We start from the raw sequence: 14,834 nt of genomic DNA, 5'->3' as shown, positions 1-14,834 counted from the left end.
TAAACCAGGCCTGTCAAACTTAAGGAAGGAGAGAAAGTGATGTTAGAAGTGTCAGGGAGCAGAGCTCTGGCAGCGAAATGGAGGCTTCCTTATAGAGCAGGGGAAGTATTCACAATACGGAGCCCAGAGGAATATCACCATGAACCAAGGGCCTGCGGTGGAGGGAGTAGATTAAGAAACTAGTAGGAGGGGAAAATAAAGCTCTGCTAACTGAATAGATAATTTAGAGAGAAGAAATCTGGTCAAAATACAACAGTGTTTTTAGTTTGAGAACTAACGGATGTCGCACCAGTTTGTCATGGGAAATCTAGACAAAGGGATGAGTGGTAAATTTGTCATAGGTAGTTGATATGACAACACAAAGTTACACTCAGATGAGAAGAGGCTGAGGGAAATAGTATTAAAGGGGCATTTATACTTAACTGGTTATTGAAGACATGGAAATAAATCTTCTCATCTGATACATACAGGCAATTAAGGTACTAATAGAGCCAAGTCAACACTCAACCAATCGTGTATGATTTACTTACAACAAAACAAAACAACCTTTCCCCCAAACATAACTCTGGTGCATTCTCTTTCTTAGCTATGGGGGAAAGTATTAATATATAAAGTACTTTGACAGGAATATATGTGTCCAAAGTGTAAACAACATGAGTTATTTGCTTCTCCTGGTCACTGATTTTAATATTAGAAGCTCTAGCACATTTAATTTAAGTTGTATCTGTATGATAATGGCTGCCGTCCATTGGCTGCTTAAGAGAACAGTAAGATAAGTTTAATTGTAACCATTTTTTAATATGTTTCTATTGATTTCAGAGAGAGGAAGGGAGAGGGAGAAAGAGAGAAACAACAAGGATGAGAGGGAATCATTGATTGGCTACCTCCTGCACGCCCCCCACTGGGGAAGGAGCCTGCAACCCGGGCATGTGCCCTGACCGGGAATCAAACCATGACCTCCTGGTTCATAGGTCGACGCTCAACCACTGAGCCACATCAGCTGGGCTTTTATAACTACTAGTTGTAATTAAACATGAGAAGGTTTAGCAATAAAATGTCAGAATTTGGGAAGAGATAATAAATTAGACAGGCAGTAAAACTGCTTTTGTTTTATTTTTAAATGAAAAGCTTTCATTCATTCTGAGGACATAAAATCCATTTGACTTACTCTTGGATGGTAAAATTGTGATATTTTAGGGGCAGGTCTAGAGAATTGGTTTGGAGGATTGGTTGACTTCTTAAGTGTTTGTTTTTAACAACCAATGATTACTTTTAGTCAACATTTCACTTCTCAACCAATTACCTAGCTTGATGGACCAAAATAATTTAAATCAGGAGGATTTTTTCCCCGTAAAAATCTGAATTTTTTTTCAACTCAGAAGATAAGGCAATGAGAAAAGGAAATTAAGTGGGTGTGGAGAGGGGACTATGAACCTATATCTTAATGGTATTTAGCCAAACAGAGCTTTAGCCTCTCATTAGAACAGGGTGAAGTTCTTATAACATGGGGATGCACAGGCTTTTCAGGAGCTGGGAGCAATGCATTCAGAAAATACTTTTTTTCTGTGTAGCAGAGAGCTCCCAGTTTAAAGGAAAGATTGCAGCTGCCTCTCAAAATATAAGCCTTTTGCCTCTTTGTTCCCCAAGATTAGCTGTTCTAAAGAATGAATCCAGTTTTCTTTTAGCCACTTCAATGGCCTTTTTCTTCCAAATTTTTTTTTTTTAATCTAAATAATAATTGGATGAAACAATCATTTACAGTTCCGTTGTTGTTACTATCCAACCTCTGTGGCTTTTATAAGTTGAAACTGGCTTACCAAAGTGACATTTTTTGGTTACATTGCCTTCCACTAAACAAAATATTTACTCATATTATTTTTATTTTTAAGTATATTTTTATTATTGATTTCAGAGAGGAAAAGAGAGGGAGAGAGAGATAGAAGCATCAATGATGAGGGAATCATTGATCAGCTGTCTCCTGCACACCCCCCACTGGGGATGGAGCCCGCAAACTAAGCATGTGCCCTGACTGGGAATCAAACTGTGACCTCCTAGTTCATTGGTTGATGCTCAACAACTGAGCCACTCCAGCTGGGCTTTACTCATATTATTTTAAAGCAGCAGTTTTTTTTTTCCTGGTCAGTATCAACAATAATGTGGGTTAGTGAACAGATTACCTTGATATGCTTGGTAAAAACAGTATACAGCCATTATTATATCTTCTAATATTTATTATCTATTGGTTAAACTATCAACATAGAGTCCCAGTATTTCTGTAATTCTGCCATTAATTTACCCATGTAAATAGGCCAATCAAATTCAATTGAAAAGAAGAAAAACACTCGAATTGTCACCTGCAGGATGGTAGACCACAACCTCAGCAGTATCAAAATGGAAAAAGAGTCTAATTAATTGTTAAGAGCAAATAAATGTTTCTATTTTTAAATACACACCCGAGTCCCTGATCCCCAACACAAGTAAGTGGGGGAAAAAACCAAAACCTTTGATTTTATTTTCCAGAGATGATGAACATTTGTTAATCCAGCATTACTGCCAAAGTTTGAACCAGGACTCCCCCCTGAGCCAGCCTCGTAGTCCTGCCCAGATCTTGATTTCCTTAGAGAGTGAGGAAAGAGGGGAGCTAGAGAGAATCCTAGCAGATCTTGAGGAAGAAAACAGGTGAGTTTTCTTTCTAGCTTTGTCATTGGTATGCAGAGTGCATACGCTTGCACACATAGAAAAGTGCCAGGAATCTTCACTTAGAGTCGTTCTATGTCTAATTGTTTTCTCCAATAATCTGTTTAGCTCCATGTACAGATTCTCTCTCTCTTTTTTTAATCGGAAAGAAGAAAATGAATGCAGTAGTATAATTAAGAATTCATATTTTAGGTGGGAAAGGAATGAACACTGGTGGTGGTATTTGATTTGCTGCATGTGTTTTAGAGGCTTTGATTTTCTGTGTGAGAACAGAATTTAAGAACAAAGCAGGTCATTTAATTTTATGATTATGATTTGTACATGTCTTTGGCCATATTATCTCTCTCAAAGCATTTAAGAAAATAGGTTCGTTGGCTTGGTCATGCTTGGGAACAAATTAGTTCATCTTATTTCTCATCATCAAACGCAGTCGTCATTGATGCTCACTGTTATAGCAGATTAGGGCGATGATTCCAGTTGTCAGGCATCACCTGAAAAAGATGTTCATGTAAAAATAGTAGTAATTGCAGAAATAAAAGACTAAAGAAAATTCACAATGACTGCAGCTAGGACAAAGATGTCAAAATCTGGGATATTGTGTGGTGTCAGGATAATGCAAATCATTGGGCTTTTACTTTTGTATTACACGTATATCACAGGACCCTTGGGTATGAAAGACTTTTTTGCACATGATCACTTCTAATTCAGTGTGCTGTCTTTAGACAAATGCTACCAGGCAAGTCTATAAAGGAGCAATTGCTCAAATCTGTGGGACTTGAGTACTTTCATCTCCTTGGTTTAGCCCAGGGCACCAAGACTTCTTAATCCAGGAACACAGTGTATCTGAGAACCAGCACCCTCAGGGAGTATGTCACCTCAAGATGAAAAAGCAAACTGCCATTCATCCAGTGCTTTCAGCTGCCACTTCCCTGTTTCTAGCTCTTAATACCTTTGACCTATGGCCAGAGCTCCTTTACCTGGTCGGCTCCCCTTTAGTCTCTTTCCCACCCCTCCAATAAATCCTCCATACTGACTCTAGTTGTACATCTTTCCAGAACCAAGACCCATGATGGCATTCTTCCGGCATTGGATTTCTGGGGGGGGGGGGGGGAATCGAGCTTCTCAGCTGGGCATTTAAAACCTTCCACAAATTTCTCTTCACCTGCTATTACAGCTTCATCTTCTTTTGTACCTGTGTTCCAGCCATACTGTTGTAGTTACTGTTTTGAAAGTAACCTGCTCTCATCCACTCTCTGGGTCAAGCTCAAGCTTACTTCTCACTTTAGCTGCTAACCACCATTCCTTCACTGCCATGTCTGATGAAGGAGTTCTACCCATTCTCTATGACCTTCCTCAAAATAATTTCCTCTTGGAGCCCTGTACCACCCTTGCATTTGGAAGTTATCTTTTAACATAGATATACGTTGATTTCAGAGAGGACGGGAGAGTGAGAGAGAGATAGAAAAAATCAATGATGAGAGAGAATTACTGATCACCTGCCTCCTGCACGCCCCACACTGGGAATGGAGCCCACAGCCTGGGCATGTGCTCTGACCAGGAATCAAACCAGTGACCTCCTGGCTCATAGATCAACGCGCAGTCACTGAGCCTAATCTATCTTTTGTCTAGAGTCTCAGTTTGCCTTTTTGTCAGTTATTCCCAATGCCTCCCTCTAATGTGATGGCAAATGCCCTGGGGGCAAGGACTGTGTGTGTGTGTGTGTGTGTGTGTGTGTGTGTGTGTGTGTGTGTGTGTGTGTGTTAATCTTCTTAATGTCCCCTATAGTTCCTACCACAGTGTGAATGTTCAGTACATATTCAGGAAATATTCGGTAAAACCTAAGTTAAGAATACAGCAAGACTGTCACACAAGTACCAGGAGGTTATCCTGAACATTTTGTTGGTTTTAGTGGTAACATTATTTTTGGCCTCATTTGCAAGACTGGTAGTTAAAATATTTCCCTCTACTTTATTGAGGATCATCATTAGTACCCATTTATGTTAAATCTTTAATATTTTAGGGGTCAAAGTTAAATAGGGGTAAAAAGTTAGGATTGGTATTATAAATAGAATTTGATGTTACCCAGGAATAAAAATATTTTTGAACTATATAATTGTTGCCATTGTACAGTGTATCTTTGTATTGAAACCGGACAATCAATGGGTCCGTGCAGCCTGTCACTACTTGACCCAATTCAGCAGAAACAGGGTTGAATCATATATGAGTGTTTATTCCAATACTGCCGGCAGTATGGGAGAGCAGTAGGTCACCCACAAAAATCTGCTCTGCACCCCACCGTAAGCCAGCTGCTTATACAGGGTGGGACAAGGATTACGTGGGGAAGTAGGAATTACAGGCATGGGGAAGTAGGCTGTGCAGACTGGGGCTGGACTCCATTGTTTGGGCAACAAGGTTATTCATCTTTCCATGATAATAGGCAAATGGACCACATTCCAAGGTTGACTCCCAGATCCTGGGGCGTACAACTCACAGCCATGCTAGAATGTCCTTTCTTTAACCCGAACAAGGCAGTCGCGGTTAACAGAGCATGATTAATATTTCCCATAACCATAGCTAGTCCCCAATATTCTATTTTTGTCCCTAACAGTAGCACATTGGTCAAGAGGTCTGTCTTGTTTGTTGTTACCATACTTTCCTTCCGTACCATGACAACCGGGCCAAGAGAGTTGATAGAGTACCAATAACTATCATCATTTATATATAATCTCATCATTTCCAGAGCACTTTAATCTATTTTGGGTCATTTAATCTTCCTAAAAGCTCTTTAAAGAAGACAGATGGGAAAATGCAGGTTCAGAGAGGTTCAAATGTGTTGACCCAGATTTCACAATCAGCCACTGACAGAACCAAGTTCAAATCCAGATTTTCTGACTCAAAATAGCCAACTCTACCTTGCACCAGAGAATTTTCTCTGGAATGTACCTTAATTTGAGGGAATATTTTAAAGGACTAGACATGATTAAACCAGTTCATCTACTTGCGGTACCACTGGTAACCACTTTTCTCTGAAAGATATCTAAGACCAATCCCCAAGAATGGGATGGTTTATTCTCTGAAAGGAAAAAAGGTATACTAAAAGCTGCTTAGAGGTCCAAAATGAAGCATCTAGTATTGATACAAGTATTACTCTAAGTTATCTTGACCTTCAAGTAAAGGTCAGGATAAGCTTTCTTCTTTCTCCCTCCACTTTGCCACGTTTTCACTTCCTACTAAATCCCAAAGAAATGTCTCTGTAGAGCTCCCCAGAAAATATCCCGACTGGTTTCCTTTTCTCTGTCCTCTCCTATTTCCTTCCTTCCTTCCTTCCTTCCTTCCTTCCTTCCTTCCTTCCTTCCTTCCTTCCTTCCTTCCTTCCTTCCTTCCTTCCTTCCTTCTTCTTCTTCTTCTTCTTCTTCTTCTTCTTCTTCTTCTTCTTCTTCTTCTTCTTCTTCTTCTTCTTCTTCTTCTTCTTCTTCTTCTTCTTCTAGCTTGGATCTGCTCTTTATTTTATTATTTTATTTTTAATTTTTTTTTATTGATTAAGGTATTACATATGTGTCCTTATCTATTTTCTTGCACTTCTACTCAGAGAGGTTCAGAACCATAGCTTAGGTTTCATGATCCTTGAATTCAGCTTTAAATTCACCATTTCCTGTCTTTCATCTGAGCGATCCCAGGAGGTCATTAGATGACCTCTCTCAGTGCCTGCCAAGCTGGATGTATTTTCCAAGTCAAATTGTCTACATAATTGGACAAATACAAGCATACTTTTAGAGAAAATGGAAAATGATATTTAAAATTGAGATTGTCCCATATTCTTTGGACGTGTATTTACTAATTCCATTGTCTTTTGTGTTTCTTTATTCTGTAGCTATGACATCTCGCAATGCCAATTAGCAAAGGAAAAAGGCTTGGAGATCCCTATTCCTGACTAGATATGTTACTGAATTCTATTATTCTTATTCATGACCCCCCCCCCCTTTCAATCCCCTTGGAAAACAGAGAATGGCTATTTAGAAATGTCTCAGGGGTGTCATTAGAATTTTGTTTCTCCTGGTTGTTGCACATATTCAATAAATATTGTTGAATAAATTAATGAATAAATGAACTGACATGAAGCTGAATTTATTTTATTTATTTTTTAAGGAGGGCAATTTTTTGTTGTTAATCCTCACCCAAGGATATTTTTCCCATTGATTTTTAGAGAGCGGAAGTGAGGGAGAGAGACACAGAGAGAAAAACATCGATGTGAGACACATCGATTGTTTGCCTCCTGCCCACCCCTGACTGAGGCTGGGGATTGAGCCTGCAACCGAGGTATGTGCCCTTGACTGGAATTGAACCCTAGACCAGCTGTGGGCAAACTACGGCCCGCAGGCAGGATCCGGCCCGTTTGGCTGTTCTATCCGGCCCGCGGAGCCGAAAGAGCAGAGGGTTCTCTTGCTCTCCCCTCCACTCCTTTACTTTGAATTTATATTAGTTCACACAAACACTCCATCCATGCTTTTGTTCCGGCCCTCCAGTCCAGTTTAAGAACCCATTGTGGCCCTCGAGTCAAAAAGTTTGCCCACCCCTGCCCTAGACCCTTCAGTCCATGGGCTAATGCACTATCCACTGAGCCAAACTGGCTAGGGCAGCTGAATTTATTTTCATTTAGCACTCATGCATGTACTTTGGACTAAAATTGTTTTTAAAACCTCATTTCATAGAGAAAAGCCTTTCAAAAGCTTTTCTTCTGCTTCCTTTTCAAAATACTCCCCCTTTCCAAAATTCCTTGATTAGTGCCAAGCAGTGCTTTGTCATAGATTTAGAATGTTAAAAATTCATTTCCCACATTTTGGGCCCTTTATGTCTCCCCCACTGGCATTCTCTGATTCATGGTTTATGCCACAAAAATAAGGTGAAAACTCTGAGCAAAGCTACATCTGACTCTGAATTTTCTCAATAGTGTCTGTCATAAATTTGGTAGCTAGTGCCTTATACAGTCCTTAATGTTTCACTCCACATAATATATCTCCCTCCTACCACAGATAATTCAGCTTCACATTTATTTGGTCAAGACCATTTGGATATGGAGAATGTGCTTCATTGTGTTTCCTTAACATTGCAAACTCAAAGTTTGCTTCCCCCCCTGCATATATGAAAGCCTGCAATCTCCTTCCTTAAATCTGCAGTGTCCAAGTCTGCCTTTTTCTCTGCACTGTCTAAATGAACCAAGACTTGCTCTGAAACTCTAGGCATGACCTTAGCCATGAAAAGGTAGCCTTTATGAGAGACAAACGTGGATTGTCATTCTGCTGCCTGCATGGCAAATAGATTAGATTATTCCCGAGTTTTAAAGGGGGGGACAACCTGATTCACTGTGAAGTCTAAAGTTAAAGTTGTTAGTGGATGTTACATGACAACAGGAAATTCTGTGGATTTTTAGTACCTACTCAGTGCCTTTTATCTTTTTTGTTGGGCGACCAGATGTTATACAGCCTAAATTTGAGTTTTCTCTTACTCCTTTCATTCCTCCAGTGATTATGCAACATTGTATATTCAAAAGAAATTTAGTTTGATTACTATTACCACTGAATTAAACTCACTGGAAATCATAATCCTGTTGCTCTACCTTGTTCATGATGCCTTGTCTTTGGACCCAGGGCTGGTAGTGTCCAGTATTCACAGCTTCAGGATGTCTTTATTCCATGTTGCTTTGTGTGAGTCTCCAATGATAGTGACAAGATAGCCAAGAGGAAGGGAAGCTGAAGGGGGTCAGGAGTGGGCATTCCAAGCAGAGGAAGCTGCAGGTGAGGAACAGCAGAGAGTGTTTGGGAAACTGCAAACAGTTGTGTTACTTGTGATAGGGGCATTTTCCTAACAAGGCAACAAAATGGGAAGAGATGAGGCTGGACAGCCGGGCAAGGCCAGATCAGGAGGGCATGATGCCATGCTGAGAAGTTGGTGCCTTCTCACGTAGCACAGGGAGCCACTCAAGGGTGTCAGCCAGGAGTGCTGCTGTTACAGTTATACTTAATGTACATCACTCAGGCAGCTGTGTGGCAAGCGACTTTTGAGAAGAGCAATACTGACAAGTAAATCAAAATGGGAAGTAGCATGGAAACCCAGGCAAAAGATGATTAGGGCCTAAAGTAAAGGAGATGGGGAAGACAGGCTGAATCTGAGAAATATTTCACAGGAATATTTGGTGGTTCGATGGTTCTGGGGAGGGAAAGGAATAAGTCCCAGTTCTGGGGGACACATGGCAAGATGATGGTTGGTTGCAGCTTGGACTGATAGTTCAGGAGGGGTAGCAGCAGATCCATTCTTTCTTTATGTTTATATCAATATAAATTTACAGTATTTATATTGGTCCTTCAAGGGTCTAGTAGCTGGAAGATGGTGAATGGGGTATGGAAGATGTTGAGTTTGAGGTGCTGGTGACATACTCACGTGTAAATGTCTGACAGTGAGAAAAGGAACTTTGAAGTTTGCAGGAGAGGTGTGGGACAAAGATATTAATTAGAACTATGAGTCACCAGCTCATAAATGGTAGTTGATACCATGAGAGTAAATTTATCTAGACAGGGATTGTGTGGCTGAAGAACATTGGGCTTCGTAGAATTCTAGAAGATGTGAACATTAAAATGTTTACTTCATGACTTTCATTCTTTATATATATAAAAGTCTAAGCGACTGTCTAACCAGTAGCTGTGATGCATACTGACCACCAGGGGGCAGATTCTCAACGCAGGAGCTGCCAAGCTGCAGTGACTTGGCATCTGCGGTTCTCGGGTGACACACCCGGAACCAGAGAGGAGAGACCCTGATTCCGGGGTACGTCACCTGAGAATGACCCTCTTGCAATCCAGGACCCCTTAGGGGATGTTGGAGAGCCAATTTCGGCCCAATCCCGCAGGCCAGGCTTCGGGACCCCACCAGTGCACAAATCTGACCAGGCCTCTAGTATGTAATAACAATCTTTAAAGGTTTGAAAAGATATGTAGAGAAAAGTATGTCTTTCTCCAACTTTTTGCCCTGGATATGGTGTTCCCAGCTCTGTAGGCTGCCCCCTTTATCGGTTTCTTGTTTACCCTTTCAAAGATCTTGTCTACACATGCAAACATCTGCAAGTATATTTGTGGTTGTTGGGATTATTTCACACAATATTGTGTCGTGTTCACTGGGGTGTTCTCTTTTTACCTAAGGACCCCTCAGTACTTTTCTCATGCTGGAGGAAGATGCCAGAATAGGGGAAGAGAGCTTGGGAATGATAGGGGCATTTTCCTAGAGGAGGTGGGAGGGAGAGGGATTAAGGGCACAAAAGCACAGCAAAAGGCATGGCTGTGGATGAGAGAAGGGCTGCCTCTGAAGACAAAGTGATATAGGTGAGGATCTTAGGATAAGGAATGGGGGTGGGAAGGATAACGGAGTGAATGTTAAATGTCCATTAGATGTCAGTGGTAATTAGTAGAGACTAATTCCCATAGCTAGTATATACTTTTTTTAAGTTGGACTGGTGGGGAAAGAGTGGTATCCAAGAAATTTAATGAAACTAGGCCTTCCTGTCACTTGGCAACATAAGCCCCCAAAACAAAGGGCTGCAGAGTCTTTTTCAATAAGGGGGTTCATTTTCTGACATAAATCAGACAGCCAAGATCTTTTATAGCAAAAGAAGCTATCTACCATATGAAGAGAAGCTGAAGGGCATACACACTGCATTTAATAGCTATGCAAGAGTCAACCGCCTCAGCTCCACTCGGACAGGGAAGACAGGTACACGGTGTGGGGCACCAGGATTGCAAGGTTCTGTTTCTATCTAACCAGTCCAGTAACTCAGTTTCCTTCGCTTTATCTAGACTTCATCAAAGCCCAAGGGGACCAATTTATGCTATCCAATTCGTGGAAGTAAATGGATAACCCAGAATGACAATTTTATTTCTCACTTTATCCTAATTCTCTCTCTTTGAAACTGTCTTGTTATATCTAATACTAGTATACTAATGTTGCCTTAAACCTTTTTATGGAACAGCATGGGGCTTAAGTATAAATCCTACATCTATTAAAATGGGAAATCATATTTTTTAGAGACTAGAGTTGTTACTCCATTCCAGAGTCCTAAATCTTTCTTAAATATATGTATATATATATTTATTGCTTTCAGAGAGGAAGAGAGAAGGAGAGAGAGAGAGAGAAACATCAATGATGAGAGAGAATCATTGATCGGCTGCCTCCTGCATACCCCACACTGGGGATCTAGCCTGCAACCCAGGCATGTGCCCTGTGAATCGAACTGTAACCCCCTGGTTCATAGGTCGACACTCAACCACTGAGCCAGCATGCTAGCTGTGCAGGGTTCTGTATCTTAGAAATAAGAATAAAAATCAGATTTTTGTCTGGTGATCTTAGATTCTTGGCATAGGAAATTGGATAGTCATGAGGACTGTTTCCTACTACCCAAAAATAAAAGCCCCCCTCTAGTGATAAGAATATTCATGACTTTCGTTCTTTAATATGTAATAACAACATCTAAAGGTTTGAAAAGACATGTAGAGAAAAGTGTGTCTTTCTCCAACGTTTTGCCCTGGCTATGATGTTCCCAGCTCTGTAGGCTGCCTTACAAGTACAGCAGCCGTCTCCCTAGAGCAGGCTGGATAAAAGCTGAAGTTCTCACAATCCAGTTTCCCCTTTTAGATCCTCCATGAAGACCCTCATGGTCCTTTGACTTTCATTACCAGCCTGTCCTGCTACAGAATTCATTGTAGTCATAACTTTCTTTAGTTACTTTCCAGGCCCAAGGATATAATTTCATTCAATTGTGCAGATAGTTGGTGAATGCTTAGTGTGTTTTTCAAACTGCTGGGACTACAAAAATGAATAAGCCTTGGTTCTTACTTTTCCTGGAGCTCAAAATGTAATAAAAGGCATTAAAACATAAACAACTAATTATAACCCAGTGTTACAAGTGCTCTGGGGGCACAGAGGTCAATGATTAATTCTGTTGGAGAGATTCACAAAGGGAATTGACAATAAAGACTGAGTAGGAGTTTTGTTTTGTTTTTAAGCTGAGAGAGGGATAAAGAATGAGCTCTCCCTACCAGTGGGGCAGTGAGTAATGTGTAGCCAGAGCACAGAATGAGAATATGAGGGTAGTGAATCGTAGGTGGAGACCACGGTTTAAAGGACTTTACATGTTATACTAAGGAATTTGGATTTTATCTGATAACCAGTTGAACAATGCAGGGTTTTTGAGGAGGAGGAGACTGACAAAAATAATTGTAAACAGGGAGCTAAAGCCATGGAGATTGGTAGAATGACAGTGGAACCATTAGTTGAAAAGATGGTCAGATTCTGAACTAAGGATGTCTCCAGTAGGTGAAGAAGGGATGGAGAAATGGGAAAGTCACACTAAATGAATGAGGCCAGGGGAGAAGGGAGAGAGAGGAAATGGGTAAAATGAAATTTTTAAATTGGGGAACTGGGAAATGATCCTTCAAAAAACAAAGAAAACATAGCACACACAGGAAAAGCTACTCATTTGCCAAGGTCAGTGAATAGAGAAAAAGAGCTATGTATGGGACATACTGAGTTCTACTTGCTCAAGAACATTCAAGGGGAAATTTCCTATATTGACTTTATGTATTCACTTTCCAGAAAGGATTTGGAAAAAAACACACAACATGGCAATAAGATTCTTGCAATTTAAATAGTGAATCAATGAAAATAGCAGGGATTAGCAGAGTTGATATAATTGAGCTTCAAATTTTGTCTGATCTCCTCTGTAGCCAGGAGGATAAGAAGAAATGTAATGATTTCGCTAGTTAATGTTGCATGCAAGAAGCATGCAACTTTCTAAGAAAATACCATGTCTTTCCTGGCTCTAAATAATAATAATAATAATAATAATAACAACAAAAACAAATAGCTGTCATCTGAATGTTTGGTATAGACAGGAACTGTTGTGAGTATATGTAAGATCTTATTTAATTCTTAGAGCAACCCTATGGAGGAGCAGTTCTTTCTAGAATAAAGACTCTATGGCCCAGAGTATGAGGGACATGTCATACAGCTAACAAGGAATGGGGCCTGGATTCAAACTCAGGCAGTCCTGGACTCTTAAACAATGATGTGAGTATTGGCTAGTGTCCTCAACAATACTTTTATAGCCAAGAACAAAGGAAATTTTATGTGGCTGCTTCTAGTGACCTTTGATAATTGTGGAAAGCTTAGCATTAGAGACCAAAAAAATGATGACAGTTTTCCAAGGATAAAGGTCAGTGTTGCCCAAAATGTGTTCTGCAGAATACTAAGATATGCCTAAGAAAAATGAATCCAAGGACAGATAAACTTTGGAAACACTTGTATTGGAAATTCATGAGTAATTGAGCATTGAGTCTAGAAGAAACATGATTAGCTTTCTTTAGCCCAATGTTGCTTATATGTATTTGACCAATTGTAATGTTCTAAGGAACATACTTTGTTAAAAAAAAATCAAGTTTGTAGTAAACTTTGAAAACCAGGCAAGGAGATAGCACAGTTGGCTCTCTACTGTGGGTGTTAAGAAACCTAGCCATGCTTTCTGGGAATGAAGCTATAACAGGTGTCTCTGAAGATGAAGCCTGGATTTTTCTCACAAAAGTAACTTTTGATATGATCTAGCAGTAAAGTCCTATGAACTTAGAGACCAGAGTGATTTCTTCTAGAGAATCCAAAGGTAGGCAATAAGTTATCTCCCATGCACATAGAAAATTCTTTGTACTTTTTTTATGGAATACCTCACTGAATAATCTGCCTTTTCCAGTCAAACTACCAACAAAAATTTCCATCAATAACTTGGCAAAATTAACTTGCTCCATGGTGTTCTTAATTGTTAACTGGTTGAAATTTGAAGTATGTTTACCGAAGACAGCAACTGTTGCCTCTATTACAATTACTCTTGAATCTTTTTTAGTAGTTAGATGCAAAGGCCAATTGTTACTCGAGGCCACTTCTGGACTGTGATATGAAAGTGTGCTACCAACACATGGGAAGATATTTCTCCTTCTTTATCTTATAGCAGAAATGCAAGTATAGCATTTTTGTTCTATAGTTCATCTCAACAGAAGGCTAAGGTATGAATTTATGTGTAGCTAGTATATGGTCCTGTGTAATGTTGCTTGAGTAAGCGGATTCCTTTTCTGACACTGAAATGTTAGAAGAATATCAATCTGTGTGTCTTGGTGCTTAGCAAGTTCCAGTTCACAGAGCCCATAGCTAATGGAAACATCCAAGAGACTGTTGAAAAGACTGGTGAGGAGTTCAGAAGAGAAGTCTGGATTGAGGACTAATGCGTTAGAGGGATGGGAAGCCTAGAAGAGGGATAGGGTCCTTCTAGGAAGAGAATATTAGAATATGTTTATGGAAAGAAGACCAAGGAGGATCTACCTTGATTGTGTAATTGATTGTAATTGAATATGGCCAGTTAGAAATGGTTTCCCGGTGTGCATTACCTATGTAAATGGCTGGCTTCTGCAGATGCCTAAACTCATCCTTTTTTTTCATTATGTTAATAATTAAAGTTGACCTTCCTCAGTATCTCCAAATTCTGAGTTACCTTATGGTACCACTCTGTCTGCTAACTACAGGTCATAAGTAAATCCATCTGATCCTTTTCCTGAAATTTCTTAGGATTGTGTCAAAGATAGAAACAGCCTATATTTTTAGGTGTAGCAGTGAGAATCATGCCCAGTCTTTTTACATTAGTTTTACATTAGTGTAAGATTTGTAAGCATTGTTAAATAAACAGTATCCCACATGCTAGAAGGTGAGCTCTTCAAGGGTAAAGGACAGTATGTCATATATCTTTATCTCTATAGTGCTTAGTATAGAAGTATGTGTTGATTAAATGAATGGATGAATACACTTTGGAATTTTTTTGTTCCCTGGTGGATTTTTTGGCTGATTTTCAGCTGTTGTTTTTATTTTTCTCATTTCTTATGTTATCATTCTTTCCCCAAATCCCTTAATATACCTGTTTAGGTTGTCATATCATTTCCCATTAGACTGATAATATCTAAGTTGTTTAGGTTAACCCTGACTTGAGCATTTTCTAGGCTTATTTCTAGGCTCTTTTTTAAAAATCATCATCTGGAAAGATTGAAAAGTGTTTGCATAGA

At 39.7% G+C, this 14,834-nt stretch overlaps 1 protein-coding gene across 1 annotated transcript in view; it reads left to right on the top strand.

The window, feature by feature from the left end:
• DMD (dystrophin) overlaps nucleotides 1–14,834 on the top strand; it is a 2,407,712-nt gene that overhangs the window by 2,355,380 nt on the left and 37,498 nt on the right. The window contains 1 exon segment of the mRNA XM_080651877.1: nucleotides 2,521–2,679. Within this exon segment, the coding sequence (XP_080508003.1) occupies nucleotides 2,521–2,679 (159 nt within the window).

Source organism: Plecotus auritus, assembly GCF_963455305.1.
Source record: "Plecotus auritus genome assembly, chromosome: X".
In the NCBI taxonomy this organism is placed as follows: Eukaryota; Metazoa; Chordata; class Mammalia; order Chiroptera; family Vespertilionidae; genus Plecotus; species Plecotus auritus.
Note: the sequence above shows the minus strand (reverse complement) of the source record. Positions and strands in the feature narration are given on the sequence as shown.